Source organism: Ipomoea nil, unplaced genomic scaffold (genome assembly GCF_001879475.1).
Source record: "Ipomoea nil cultivar Tokyo-kokei standard unplaced genomic scaffold, Asagao_1.1 scaffold3069, whole genome shotgun sequence".
In the NCBI taxonomy this organism is placed as follows: domain Eukaryota; kingdom Viridiplantae; phylum Streptophyta; class Magnoliopsida; order Solanales; family Convolvulaceae; genus Ipomoea; species Ipomoea nil.
Window position 1 is genome coordinate 10519178 of NW_017619497.1, and position 15981 is coordinate 10535158.

The 15981-nt window shown below is 37.0% G+C and overlaps 2 protein-coding genes and 1 long non-coding RNA gene across 3 annotated transcripts; 1 reads left to right on the top strand and 2 right to left on the bottom strand.

Moving 5' to 3' along the window:
• Window positions 1–1594: 1594 nt before the first annotated feature.
• On the top strand, window positions 1595–3180 carry LOC109164560. Its single transcript, XR_002051423.1, has 3 exons — window positions 1595–1771; window positions 1906–1971; window positions 2838–3180. It is a non-coding gene; the product is annotated as an uncharacterized LOC109164560 (long non-coding RNA).
• A 1565-nt stretch (window positions 3181–4745) lies between these two features.
• On the bottom strand, window positions 4746–5494 carry LOC109164622 (auxin-responsive protein SAUR50-like). Its single transcript, XM_019313141.1, has one exon. The coding sequence runs from the start codon at window positions 5417–5419 to the stop codon at window positions 5102–5104; it is 318 nt and encodes a 105-aa protein (XP_019168686.1). The 5' UTR covers window positions 5420–5494; the 3' UTR covers window positions 4746–5101.
• Window positions 5495–8251: 2757 nt separating this feature from the next.
• LOC109164621 (pentatricopeptide repeat-containing protein At2g33680-like) lies at window positions 8252–11945 on the bottom strand. The gene is made up of 2 exons (XM_019313140.1): window positions 9710–11945; window positions 8252–9111 (listed from the first exon to the last, which is right to left on the bottom strand). Exon 1 carries the CDS (start codon window positions 11596–11598, stop codon window positions 10147–10149), a length of 1452 nt encoding a protein of 483 aa, XP_019168685.1. The 5' UTR covers window positions 11599–11945; the 3' UTR covers window positions 8252–9111; window positions 9710–10146.
• Window positions 11946–15981: the final 4036 nt, after the last annotated feature.

A 15981-nucleotide genomic window follows, 5' to 3' on the forward strand; every position in this document is an offset into this window, starting at 1 on the left:
GACCAGATTGGTTGTTGTCTCCAAAGGAGAATACGAACAGACAGCCGTCTTCTCCATTGAAGAAGATGAACAGTCGTCGTTCATCTTCTCCACTAGAGGCAAGAAAAAAGCAAGGAAGCACCTGAGCTGCGTTGTGTGGATTGCGCCCAAAAAATGCATAAAGGCATCGTTTTGGACGCTCGCAGCCACCCCTTTTTAGAATTCCTCCTTTTTCTTTGGAGGCAAAAAGTGAGAAAGAAAGCAAAACCCCTCGACTAAAGTGAAATTCCATTGTACTTGCAACCACGAATTGAACACTGCGAGAGAAGAGAGCAGAGCTTGCGGAGATGGAAGATAAGGCTGTTATTGCAGAAGCTTTGGCGACAAGGCAACAGAAGCATGTTCTACTTTTTTACTATGTAGACTATCAGAGACCAACAGATGGTAGAAGACAACCGGGCGCCGATAATAAGACGTTTGACGGTCGCTGGAATATTGGACGGAAACTTAATGGTCGGTTGTTTCAAGTGAACAACAGGTCATATTTGCGTTTAAATGTATCAAAATGACAAGTTTGAATGTTTAATTGAACTATTCTAATGTTGGAGGGCTTAATTGCACCTTTGGATAAAGTTTGAGGGCTTATTTGACTTTTTTCCCTTATTTTTATGATGTAAGAGTGTGCTTTCAAAAAAAAAAAAAAAAAAGGAAAAAAAAGGGGTAGGTGTGTAGGAATGACAGTGACATGGAATCAATGCGTGGTTTTATGTTATGATTCCTCCAAGTCGTATAATCAAATGAGCGATTGACCAATTCTTCACTTTCGGCTATTTATTCGTGAAATAAACAATGGCTAGACTTTCAAGAGGAGTGTGCCAATATTCTTTTTAGTATGACACAATTACAATTTTTTGTTTATATATATATATATATATATAGTAAAGTATCTAATACAAAATTTAACGTAAGTAATATTTTACCTTTTTAATAATATAATAGCATTGTTTCAAAAAACATAATAATAATAGCATTATTATTGATCATTCCCTTATAATCTTTTAAGCATATGATATTTATTGCACTAATCAATTATCGTATCATTAGTCAATGTAGTTTTGGTTATATCTTATAAACTAATTTTATCACTTTACTTAAAATTTGAAAACTTAATTGTAAATAAATGAAATGCTAAGTTTATTGCACAATTTCAAATGAGAGATTAAAATATTTTTGAATTGTCATTAAAAAATTTATTCTATTTATATTTTTAAACTAACAAAACACTATAAACACATCCGCGATACTTCTTCCTTTTACTCTTCCATATCACTTTAAAATATCCTCTCATATTTTCTTTCTAATCATGTTTTCATTTTTTCCCTTTTTTTGGAGACAATTCATTTAAATTTTTACGCACAATTTATTTTCTATTCACTTTTTAAAAATAATTTCAATTTTATAATTCCCTATAAACAAACAGCTAATTTAAGACTTCAATAAATTTCAATTTAATTGCAAGGAAATTACATCCAATCAAACCGTCTTTAAATTTTACAATTTTGGGCCATGATATGTTCACCTACAGCCCGAGACAAAATTATGAATAGGCCCAAAGAGAATGGTCCACCCCACCGCACTTGTATAAGCAGACGCATCCGAGAAAAGAGCAGAGTCTTCGATTTCTAGGGTTGTAGAGAGATCTGAGCAAAAGCACGTTCTCCTTCTGCTCGCTTTGCAGTCAACAATGGCGCCTCCACCGGGACCCTACTCTGGAACCAGCACCTTAGCCTTGGTAACAAATTCTTCTCCTCCATGTTTTTTCACTGCGATCAAAACACACTTCCATACTTATATCGGTGTGGATGTATTTATGTACAATTTTGCGATTTGGAGCTGATTTGGTGTTGTATGATTGATCGGTTGTAGGTGGCTCGTGCATCGGCATTCACATTCGGACTTGTATACGGAAACGTAAAGCTCAAGTATCTCAGGGTAATCGTTTAAGTCAATTGCTGTTTAGTGCGTGATTCATTTTGCGAATATATGCCTAATCCTCATGTACTTCTCAGTCGTAGCACATAATTGGTAGCTGTAGGGTCAGGGTTTCAGGGATTCGATTGAAAGTTCCCGTGATGATATCTGATTTATGTTTTTATTGATTGATTCTTTAAATTTTTGTTGCTGGATTGCTGTTTCACTAAATGTTTCGTGGTAGAATACCCAATTATAGTAAATCAAATGAATTTATTGCATCTGAATCGTTGTGACTGCATTGATATAAAACATAATGGTTTCTAGAATAGAGGTTCAATCTTGAATAAGCAGTTTTGGCCTTTTTGTGTGAGTTTGACATGACAAAATTAGGTTTTTGAGATTGTGTTAATGTGTTTTTTAGCCATGTTTTAGGAATTAGGGGGCAATCCATGCATCATAATTATACACGGGTCCATATCCCAATACCTTATTTGTTTGGCATCACTGCTGAATGGCTTCTCTTATCGTTAGATATGATGAAGATTCAGTTGTGTTTGTTCTCCTAATTGTCAATATGTACTTAATTGAGATCTCAGCTTCTTTAGATTTGTGATATTATGCATTATAGTTTCATCAGCATGGCGTGATCCATCAGTTAGCGATTTGTGTTCTGTTTATTTATTTTGGCTCATCCTTGAGAAGGATTTGATTATTGCTACTTCACCTGTAACTTCTCTGGCAATTGCTTGAGCTAACAATTTTGTAAGATGAATGTCATTACAACATGGTGATGCGTGTCTTGGTTCAAGTGAAGTAGTGAACTGTATATTCCAGACTAATATGTAATGGTTGTAATCAAGAAACTGTTACATTTATTTTTACAGGCCAAGGCAAAGTCTCACAAAAAGGCGGAAGCAAAGGCACATCACTGAAGTGGATATTGTGGAGATGCTGCAGCCTGATCAAAATAATATTTGAGAGACCCCCCTTTCACATGTCTTATTGTCGCTTGATGCGTAGGACAATCATATTCTACTGGTTAACTGTTCAATTTTGCTTGTGAATTACATTTATTATCAAATAAGTTCTTAATACATTATGATTGCCCAAACTCCAAAGGGAACAAAACTTTTTGCTCTTGCTTCACAAGTTTTTCATTTGTCAGAGGTGTAAACGTTTGTATATTGGTTCCTATCTTCTTGTCAAGCGTTACATGTTTTTGTTGCATCTATGCCATGGCTTCTCCAAGGAGTACTTTATTGAATTTATTCCATGAAAAAACATAATGGGATGTACGGTGGATTGCTTAGTTGACTGGGTTGGATCGTTGGCTGGGCATGGTTAGCCTCTTTCGTAAGAGCAGACACTTATTGCGCCCATTCGCCCACCTATAATGGACTATCATAGCAAGTATTTTGTGTGTATATGACAAGTTTGCATTTATCAATTTTCGAGAAAGTCCTTGTTCGACTTAGTGACTTTTCAATAAGTATAGATTTTGAGGAGTTTTTGCACTAGAAAAGAGAACATGAGAGGGAATGGTAAAAGGAAAAAAAGAAAAGAAAAACAAAATTTGAAAAAAGAAAAGGGTCAGATCACCGCGCTTGTGACGCATGGAATTTATGCGCTGTGCTTGGCTGGATTTACTTTCTCTCTTCGACTCTTTCACATAAGATTATCACTTGTAAAAACTCCTCAAAAATTACTATTGTGATTGTCCTTAGAACCTCTCAGAAAATTACTATTGTGTTTGGCTATAGAATTAAGAACTCTGGTTAGCTTGGTTAGGTCCCCACAAATTTGCATTTATTGAGTATGAGTAATGGAGTGTGTCCGTAGTAATTTAATAAGATCCACAGCTTTTATGAGAGGCGTGAAGATGATATGACTTCTCTAATTTATATTGCTTTGGAATTTGGATTGGGTGGTAACTAAAGTGTTTATAGCCGTACGTTCTACTACGGAGTATTTGGTTACGGAAAGTTGAAACAGCAGTGGCATTGTACTAATAACAGTACCTCCGTAACCAAAAGCCATAACCTCTTGTTGCCGCATATATAGATTTCCTTAATTTTTACGAACTGTTCAACACTTCAACAATTCAATGCTATGTATTTTGTTCTGATTTTTAAGGCCCTGGAATCCGAATGAACTTTAGACTATAGAAGCAGCAGGGATCATTATATTGCCATTGTCAATAATATATATGTTTGATTTTCGTTAACATTATGTATATATATTTAATTAGTGCATAAGTGATAATAATAATAATAATAATAAACACTTAAACATGGCACAGGACCAGCTCAAATTATTATATAACTATGGATCGGATGCCAAAGCATCTGTGAACCAACGCCCTACATCAATTTTAGATAGAAGGACATAAATTAATTTCCATTTTAAACTTGGTATTTAAAAAAAAAAAAAAAGTATATAGCCATGCCCCCGGCTCTAGCCTTCCCATGTTATGCTATTTGGGTAACACTTGTGTGAGACGTCTCACAAGTTCAATCCGTGAGACGAGTCTGCTCTTTGACATCATTAATCAAAGATCTGACAGGTATCATGGGTGGTGAGACCGTCTCAAACAAGTTTTTGTCATGCTTAGATATATACTTAATATGATAAACTCACATATTATATCAATATATGTCTCTCATCTATATGATGAACATCCACTCACGCATTATCCAAATAATTGGATCTAGCTAATGCTGTGTGAAGAATTGGTTAGACAAGCCGCCGTTAAAATGGATGATAAGTTAGATAATAAGAATTGAAGTTGATCCTTAGCTTGCAAATTAAAAGCATGACATTAATTAACTCTCCCAAAGGGCGCATGAAACACACCACCACCAGGGAAAAAAACTAGTACATTTCTTACAAATCTAAACCCATGAAAAAGACAACATTTCATGGATCGATCGGGTTAGATCGAGCTGAGGTCAGGTCATTAATCCATGACCCAAAATGAGTTAAAAAAACAAGCTAAGAAATCATAAACCTAGCTAGCTAGAAACTAAAGTAATTAAGTTGCAGATGGAGAGAGCATTATATATATTCCCTGAACCGCCGGCAGCAAACGTTAATAATTATTAATTCCGTCGTCGTCCTCGGATTCATGCATGCAAACGTTGCTAACTGTCTATCGAAGCATGGAGGTTAGAGATCTGAAAACGACTTCTTCGCAGGGGAGAGTGATGCCCATATCGTGGTCGAACCCGAATTCCTCCTCGGCGCGTTGGAGGAGACACTGAAACTCCGGGTGGCTCAAGAACGAGATTGGTACGATGTATCTTGTTCTGTTCTCCCCAACGTAAACCGCGAAGTGACCCTTGGGAACGTCCACCGGCAGTCCCTCTTCATCGTACCCGTGTTTCTTCCCCAAACTCGAACATCTTCTCACAATTTGTTTCAGCACCGCCGCTTGTAGCGGAAGCTTGCTCGATTTTCTGATACCCATTATAATTGTATATATATTCAAGAATGAATATTCAAGAATGAGAAGAAAAGAAAGAAAATTTGTTCTTGGTGGTGGTGGTGGCGGTCAGGTGAGGAGAATGGAGCTATGAAAGGTAAGGTATTTATGAAGAAAATAGCTAGCTAGGCTCGCTGCCTGTTGAGGGTGGGGTAGGGGGGTGGTTTCTTCTGGGTGTAGGAGGCAAGGACAGAACACGGGTGTTTTGGGGGCCGTGTACAAGGTGAAAGGACATGGTGGGGGCCATACCCAATGGGTTTTACAAGTCATTGTTGACCCTTCCAATGGCAACCGGGCCCTTCATAATTTTTCCCCAGAAAAAGATTAAGTGTACTCTTAATAAGTTGAGATACATTCATCATACATATTACATAAGCCACATGAAACGAAGAATATATATAATTAAGGTTATCCTTCTTGGTCGTCCCATTCTACACTCACCATTAACTTGCCTTTCACAGCTGGAAGGCTGGGTTCTAAATGGCGACACCTTACCTTTCAAACCATCTCTCTTATTTCCTCCCTGTCCCAACTTATCTGCAACACTTTCTCTTTCAAGCATTAAATTCCTCTAATCATTTTTAAATGCAACTTAATTATTAGGTGAGGTTAACACATCCAGGTTTTTGACAAATAGTTGTTAGTGAGTTTAATTAGCTGATAACATTAGTACATTACTTGGTTGTAAAAAGATGTTTAGTAATTAACTGATAATTGATTAATGCAAAATGACTTTTAAGAATATAAACTGTTACAAAAAATTGAATAACCAAACAGAGAATGAGGAATTGAAAATACTCGAGATGAATAATAGAGGGTGGTACGTTGGTGTACGAAACTGATGGTCACAAAAAGTGGTTTGGTACATTGGAGTGTAGCAATTGTTGAGGGTTTCGAGGGAGTGATGCCCTTTTTTACTACGAGAAGAGTGCCGGAATTCAAAAAAGCATAAGATACTCCGTAGATTTTAAGAATCGGTTTGAAATAATAAGGAAGCAGAAATCCATGTGCCTAAACTACCGGAAAGTATGCAGCCGTTTGACCCGCAAACCACCACCTAATTAACCTAGCCATAGTATGTGTAGCATAGTTACGTTTATCGTTACTCGTAGGGTGACAGGCGACTAACAGAAAAACGATGCCTGAATCTCTCTGCCCATTTTTACAAGTGTTTTGCCATGCACATGCATTCTGCTTTTATTTTGCTCTGATCATTTCTACTCTACCCACGTACCGCTTCAGGGTACGTACGTACGTGTTTATTTTTAGTTTGGTCGACCACACCACTTTCCACACCGGCCACGCATGCCTATGCCCGAGATGAGATATGACAAGGGGATAATCTCAACTAAGTTGATCAAACGGTTGACTTTCAACGAGGGTAATTTATGGACTTTTTTTAATTATAAAATATGAATAACTTAGATTAATTCCTCATTCCCAACATCTGCCAGCCTCCTCTCCGTGACCTTGGCTCTAATAGTACTTGTCAAGATTAAGTGCTTAATATTACTTCAAAAGCTATATGGCTTGTAGCAAAGGGACAACTTTGTTTCTTTATATGCTACCACATTTTCGAAAGGCTGCTAAACTTGCCACTTTGTCGAACAATCCCTTAATCATTAATTGTTGAACTTGTCCATTTATTGATTTTCTTGCAACAAAAAGAATAAGGGGAAGATGTCTTTGCCTGGTTGTCATTTCATTGCTACATCCATGGGCAAGAGGTGTATACAGTGTACACTATGGTTAGATTTTTTGTGTCACTCTTAACGTTTGTCACCTTTTTAAACTTCTTTCTTCACCATTTTAGAAATATCAGCAATCATATCAAGTTTTAAAAATAATTTGTGAATACCATTTTAACATTATAATAATGCTCTTAACTATATTAACTTCCATGGAAAATCATGTTAAATCACTTTAATTGTGATTTGATTTTGGCACTAAAACCCTGTCTCTATCCTAGTGCTCCACATGCATGTGACTTGTGATATACACACACACAAAAGACTAGGCAAATTAAATCTAAAATAGCAAAAAAAAAAAAAAAAAAAAGGTGGATATTTGCGAAGTGGTCCTCCTCCCAGGGAGATTTTGGTAACCCTTGTGGAACGTGAATCACTGGTATATGGGTCCATTGTTGGGAAAAGAGGTCAGGGTTTGCATGTTCTAAGGCTCAGAAAAACTATACATTTAGAAAGCCTAACAAAATAAAATAAATGCTTTTTATTGATAGTGCGCGCATATATACACATCCGGATCCAACATTTCTGTCTTCTCGTTTTGTTTTGCTCTGTACATCCTCCAGGTCCTTTTTAGTACTGTACCACTTTAATTTGATTCCCCCTAGCTAGCTTAATTCACCGTTTTTTCTTGCCCATACATGTACCTTTCAACTTCAACTATATATATATGTTTTTATATATGGCAAACCTCAACACCTGAAACCACATCACTTAATCTTGTTTCACTTAATTAATCAATCACATTATGGGTCTTTTCTCAATTTAGTTAGTTAGGATGGATGTATATATATGATGAATATATTGCTGGATGGTGTTGTGAGACAGATAACCTGTTTACCAGCCAAGGTAGGTGTTTTCTCATAATTGACTTGAAGGAATCAATTAGATGCAACATAATTAAGTGTTGGTCAAGATTATTACCTTAACTCTCGTTACTCGATTCAGAAATAGGATGGAGCTAAACAAGATTTATGACAAATAAGTAAGAGAATCGTTCTGTCATTCTGTTGGGTCCTTTGTACTCAGATGACTTTGCTATAAGACATGCAATCAGTTTAAACCAGCCACTATCTGTGACAGCTTGTCAATTACATATGTTGAACCACAATATGATTAGAAACTAAAATTATGCACTTATGTTGATGTGATTCACATACAATGCAACCTACCACATAATAGTAGCTAGCTTAGCTTGATCTCTCAGCAAATGAAATGGGAGTGCAGGAATAGTGGATGAAGAGATGAAGAAATGTGGTCCCTTTGCAAGTGCATCAAAGAAACTAATAATTCACCAACCACATTTGCTCATTCTACTTTGATGGAGACTCAACCTTCCGTATAGCACATGAAGGCCACGTTACTCTTGCCCCCTCTTCCTGCTAATCTTACCACTCAAGACAATATTCTCCAAGCCTTTACCAGATCACCCACAACTACTTGCAACTTGCATGCAACTACTTGTTTAACATCATCTCTCTGGTCCCCAGGCCATTCCATTCCTCAAACTTAACTTCCACCCCAACTCGTAAAACTTACCTCATTTCCTGCTTTTCTTGGTTATCTGCTCCCCTTAAAGTAAGAAACGAACATTACCCTCCATCTGCATGAGCCCGGGCGAGGAATGGTAAGCAGGTTGCTATGTGTTCATGCATCATGTTGAAGAGCTCTGGACTAAGTAAGAGTCGAGCTTTGCAGGCAGAACCCGGTCTAACATGGTTCGTTTTATGCTAGGAGCGAACAAAACTACTATTCACGTATCAAACATGTATGAAGTCCTCCACACATAAATTAAAGATTGGGAAAATATAGTACGAAATGAAACTACAAATATATGGAAACATCAAAAAATAATTTTGAAGGACCCACAGGGAATTTAGTAACTATAAATGACCATACATTAGGCATCAAAAAGACCTGCAGATGGAGTACCTGCATGCAGAGAAAACAGTAAAAAACACTAGTACAAGAACATGGTGAACCTCAATAATTAAAATGGTAGAGTGCAATGCAACATAACTAGGATAAAGTTTGTTTTCTAGAAGCTGTTCTCTCTCCCTCTTTTTAAAGTAAACTTTGTTACATATATAAACAAGGAAAAGAAGAGAGGATCAAAGTATACAGTAATGATGTTAGTTTGTCACAATCATATGTATTGTTGTATAATAAAGACTAGATTGAAAAATTGCATGCTTTATCATTCCACTCCACTAGCATATCATTACTAGATGCTCTGCAAACACAAAAAGTCCATTTACAAGGCTGATACCTATTGATACTAAAGAGTACTGAAAGATATTTCACTTTTCAGGAAATATTAAGCAATGAGAAAATAGGAACAACTTTAGCTACACTTCTTAACAAGCCAAGATGCAAACTTTTCATAACAAAATTATTAAAAACTAATATCAAGCTGTGAATAAACCAGTTATTTAACATACAATGCGGTGAAACGCTTTAAGAATAAACAGATTATGGTAATTAAGGAAAATAAATAGTGAGTAATCTGGAGAATACTGAAAAATGTAACCTTTTCATATAATTGGGCACGTTCTGAGAATTTGGAATGGTACCGTGATGCCAAGTTATCATGCTTCTTTGCCATTGACTTCCAAGGTTGAAACTTGCTGAATGAAGGTAGAGCAGATGATCAAATTTATGATCTTTGGGCATTTGTTAATGTTCTAAAAGGCGTTTTCCAGTTAGCATATCTTAGCATGATCAACTGTTGAATGTCTATCGAGTTATCTCTCTTGAAAATCAAAGCAACTTCTTATTAATTTCATGGCACCATAGTAAACTGAGATAAGGAAGGCACATCATCCTTCCCTTACGTTGCTTTGAGTTTGACCTTTATAATGAGCTTGGACTGCTTAGATGTACATGGAACGTAAGAAAATAGTTATAGTAGCAGAGCACCAGCTTCTGATTTGTGAATCTGTCAAAGTGTCAAAGAACTGTTCTAATTCAATTCACAATATCTATCCAACTAGAACCAATGTCTTTCTTTAGGCCCTTTCCTCGTATAAATTCCCTCAGTTGCTCGATCTCATTCCACATACAGTTTCTGGCATATAAGTTGGATAGTAGAACATATATCCCATCATTATTAGGATCCAATTCAATGGCTCTTTGAGCTGCAAATTTACCCAATTCAACATTGCCACAATCATTGCAGGCATTAAGCAAGGCCCCCCACATGGACACAGTGAAGTTGCTATTCCCTTTGGAGGATGCCTCTTCTACCATTTTCCATGCCTTGTTCAACTCCCCTGCTCGACAAAGCAAATCAATCAGACAGCTGTAGTGCTCGGGACTATGTTCCAAGCCATAATCGCGAGCCATTGATTCAAAATACTCCATCCCGAGATTTACTTGGCCAGTGTGACTGCAAGCTGAGATAACGGTCAAAAATGCCACACCATCCGGTTTGATTCCCTCAGCTACCATTTCTCTGAACAACCTAATCACTTGTTCATAATTCCCATTCTTTCCAAGCGCCCCAAGCATTGAAGTCCAAAGAACAAGATCTCTATTTCTCACCCTTCTCTGTGGAAACCCTGCCATGTTGAATACTTGCATTGCCTTCTCTACAAGTCCACATTTGCCGTACAATTCAATTAACAGACTTTGCAGAAACACATCTGTTTCCATATCATGAATTTTACGAATAGCACAACCATGGACCTGCATTCCCAATTCAACCGCAGAGAGCCCAGCACAGGCACGTAAAGCTGCTGAAAAAGTGAAATTATCCAACTCTAAATTTAAAGACGGCATCTTTCTAGCTAATGCAAGCGCTTCAGCCCACATCTTAGCTTCAGTGTAGCCTGATATTAGTGCATTAGCGCACACACTATTTCTCACAGGAATTTCATCGAACAACTGTGCTGCATCATTGATACACTGCAATTTCGCGTATAAGTCGATCATAGCACAACCGACATACACACTGGAAAACCAACCGGATTTTACTGTAAAGGCGTGAGCTTTTTGCCCAAACTTAAGGCTTCGGACGCAGGACGCAGACGTTAAGGAACTACACAGCGCGTATGAATCTATGTAAACGCCATTTAAATGCATAAAAGAAAAGGTGTGTAAAGCAAGTGAATGAAACCCACCTTCACAAAAACCAGAGATGATCGAATTGAAGAGTAAAGGGTTTCTGGGATTGAGGCATTTCAAAGAATTCGTTAAGGTCCGGACTAGGAGGTTGCTTGTCTGAGGAAGGCATGTGGCGTACGCGAAAATAATCTTGGTCTGCAGAGTAGGGGTGAAAGAGAATAGCCCTGTTATTAGCAGGTGAGCATGAATTGCCTTAATACCTCTTAGATTCTTATTTTGAGTACAGTGATGCAAGATCTGAGCGATTGGATGGCTCCTTGCTCCGCCATTAACAACAGCTTGAGTCGTCGTCATAATTGGCAGCACCGACTTCAGACTTAGTGTTTGGTAGTTCTTATATGATTTATGTCTGGTTTAAAGGTGATAATTTCTGACATGAGAATCCAAAGCTTTAAAGATCGAAAAGGTTTTGACGGAACAAAATTTTATTGTTTTATTATTATTGTACTTACGACATCTGGGAAAACTGTAGGTATAGTATACGATTGACAACCAGTCTGATTCAACTCCTCACAATTCATTTTAACGTGGGAGAATCGACGCTCATGAAAACAATTGTCTACCTATGAGAGCTGTACAAGATAACCCGGCATCCAAGGTTGAAGCTTTACATACATACATACATACATTTCAAAATTGTGTAGTTTTCTTTTTCTTCTAGCAGGTCCTGCTGCTTAAACGGGAGGCAATATCGACGAACACATCTTCCCTGCAAGGAATGGTGAGGCCGCCCATTGGATGGCTGAATCCGAATTCCTCTTCAGCTTTGCTCAACAAGTCTTGAAACAAAGGCTGGCTCAAGAATGATATCGGGATCACGAATCGCTTCTTCTGGCTTTCTCCAACGTAAACGGCGCAGTGGCCTTTTGGGACATTTGTTGTCGAGGATTTCTTGATGATGCCCATGGTCGTTTAGGATGTTTTATTAATTTGCTGTGAATTGTAGAAGAAAGGGGACGGTTCAGAGATGAGCTCTGCAATTGTTTTTAATTTGCTGAGGTTGATAGAAACCGCTTGGCGTGTGTGTGTATATATAGGCAATTGCAAAGTCATAAGTATTCTATCTGATGTTAACAGGTTTAGCTTTAGGGGGCCGGGGACCTTATTAGATGGGGCACTGAGGAGAGACATAGCACATGAAATACCACATGGTTTTGCCTCCAGTCTAAGTGTGAGGAACTTGGAATATATAAAAGTATTAGGTATCTTAAAAATTCCTTAGCTTTTTTACGATTCCAATGAATTTTGGTAGGAGTATCCTTGTTTAAGAGTTTTGAATTAATTTTTCTTTTCGTAAATAAATAACTCAAATCAATCCAGATTAGTCTTACAACTACGTACAGTTTTATTTACAATTCAGTAATTTTAGACAGTTGGTAATTAAGCGGTTAATTAATGCTATATATAGTAAGGTTGTGTCATGTCTTTGCAATGTTAAAGATCATAGGTTTGGACTTTTAGGCCAAACCTTATTACCTCTATATAGTTATAAGATAAAGTGCTATTAAAAAAAAAAAAAAAAACTCTTATTTACCTTTAATTCATTCGGAAACTCCTTGTTCAAGCACTGAGATTGATGTTTAATGATATGGGCATCAGAAAAGTAAAGCTAGTGAATAAGACAGATGAAATATGATAGAATATACTCTGATCTTGAGTCTTGGCATCTCTTCAGTGGTTTTGCCTTTTACAGATTTGAGAGATCAGACTAGCTATTAGCCTATTAGCTAATGACATGATTATTAGTATGTGATTCAAACATGATTTCTCATGACAACTGAAAACAACATTATTAACCTTATCCTGGTCTGCTCAACTTCATCATCAGAAAGCCAGGCCAGAACACCAAAACTGATTAACTACTATGCATGTCACATACTGGGTTAATTATATATACCTAGTTGCAGAGACAGCAGGCCCCCACTGCTTCTCCCAACAAAGAACAAAGAACATCTGATCTTGAAATCAAATGAAAGACATAACACTATAATAAAATATAGAAAAAAAAAATGACTGATATATAGGATAGGCCGGCTGCTAATTAATTTAAATTTAGAATTGTGAAGATTAAGAAAGAGATAACTGATGAGTTGACTATGCAGACAAACCTTGTTAGCTTCATATGCTCAAGATGATGTTTACACATTGATAGGACTGACTAAAGACAGCTAGATTGAAGATAACCATGTATTATTATTAAGCAAATAATGAAAAAGAGTTCTTAATCCAATAAAGTGCAGAAAAGTGGAGCTTCTCAACACATTTTTTGCTTCTTGATAAGAGTGGATAAGTAAATGAGAAGCTTTTCAGCTAACCAAATGATAATTCTACTGTTGCTTTGTGGTGTAAACTGACCAATGCCTATAATCCATAGGCTATGGCCCAAGCCCATATGCAAATAATGACAAATAATCTTTGATTTACAGGAAAATTTGCCACCACTATTTGAAAGCGCGCTCTGAGTGAAGCTCATGTTGTGACCTTAGTCGGTAAACAACTGCAAGGAGGTAAACTAACTTAAGTTGTCAATAGTTGATTGACTCAAACCAAGAATACTAATAGATATCTCCAATGGATTGCCAAATTTGGAACCTTGTAGTTACCAAGCTAACTGTTTGATCAACTAATTTAGCCAGGAATTGCCTCCAATAATGACATAAATCTTCTTATTAGGATTAGTAAGACTTGTAAAGTTGTGATTAAATTATTTTTTAAAACTTTTTAACATAGCATGCATGCATAAGAGTTGATCTTCATACCTTGCAATTGCATTAGCAGCTTAGCTTGAATGCCGACGGCTCGAAATGGTTGAGCTTGTGATTTATTATTAGGTAGTATAAATTAAATGAATATACTTAATTAGAAATACATATGGGTTGTATCCCAAAGTCATTGTGAAAGCAGCTAGTCCATATATTAGTTAGAGATACAAGAGGGGGCCTACAACTTCTCCTAACTGAGAGCAAAGAACCGACCACCATGAAATCAAATCAAAACCATAAGAATGGATTGAAGGGTGATCTGATGGGAGACTTTAGAAAGGGTTGAATGACAGGCTGGCTGGTGTTTCTAACTTGTCTTTGCAAAACTAAAGTTGTGGATAGAGATAGTAGCGAGAAGCAAAATGGAAAACAAAAATCTATGAGCTAAGCAGACACCCCTTGTTAGGGTCATTGGTTGGAGCCTACCAAGGAGGGTCCATCCTCAACATCATGTTTGTCTGACTAAAGACAACCCCCATTCAACATTGGCAAAATATCAAACCATCGAATGCCACAAGTTTCGCAGTGCATTAAATGCAGACCGGCGGTGGTGTTTGGAGTTTGGTTTATGGTCCAATGAAACGCCGATGTGGTCTTGAATCTTGATTTTTTATATTCTCATAATCTCGTCTGCCTAATCTTATCTCTTCAATTCTTGCGGGAATGGATACAGTGTGTGATCAACATTTCTTTAATTAATTTCCCTATATATATTTCGACTAATCAAAGTGCAATAACAGATTGATCTTGACTTGAATACTTTGATCAAGCCCGGTGCATTTCCTGTGTTCGCATTGGTCAGAACTCCACCAACTGGCAATTAGTCGTACGTCGTACATTAACCAATCTTGGACTGACCGGCCTTAATCGGTTTACTGTTTTGGTGGAGAATTTGGACGCCGGCATGATGACTTCACAAGTTTCAAGTTTGAAATTGAGATGAAGTTAAAAAAGCTAAGGGTGACAAAATGTGCCTATCAATAGTGTTATAACATTTTGGTAACGAGTTGAATTTCCCTTTTAATGAGTGAGTAAAATGAGAGCCCCCACCTTTGTGGTTTTCGTGTAAACATATAGATATATAGTATGTGTAACTTTCCCTCGTCTATAGATACATGATTTGGTAGGTATATTAAGAATTGATTCAATCTATATATGAGGCAACCTGATCCGAGCATAAGCGGACCAACCAGATAGAAGGCATATCAACTTGGACAAGGCCGACCACGAGGTCAGCCACCCAAGATAGTCTGGCCTGGGGTCAAGGGGTTAGTGATAAGCGTTTATTTGTCCATATTTTCTCCTTATACATATTAGGTCATTTTATTTGCTAATCATTCCAAACTTAATGTGAATTAGTACTTATTTGTGTTATTTTGCTAGGAGTGATGAAGAGTTGGAAACCTTTGGAGGCAAAGATGAGCAAACAAATGGAGATTTGGAGCAAAAAAAAAAAAAAAAAAAAAAAAAACCATTGAAAATTAACTATGTTGTTCATATGAAAATAAGGGAAATTGGCAGTTTTAGATGCTTTGTGTGTTTGTTGAACTTAGAATTGATACGTCAGGAGTTCGAGTGGGGCAATTCCTTGTTCTAATCCTTGTTTATTTGCTCATGGAAGTGGCTTTAGACTATAATACTTACGTGCATTATATTCCCGCTTGATTCTTGGTTATTTGTTCTTCCTAATCCTGTTGTTGAAGCATCTAGAAGATAATGCTCCTAGCTTGAGTCATGTTTCTTTATTTTAATGTTATTCCTTGTTAATGTGTTTGTGTTATTTTGTTTAATTATCATTTCCTTAAACTTGTTTGCTTAGATTCTTGTTAATTTTCTTATTCTAGTTCGTAATTATTTATGATTACATATTAGGTGTCATAACTCTCAATCCCAAAAGAATGACAAAACATCCGAA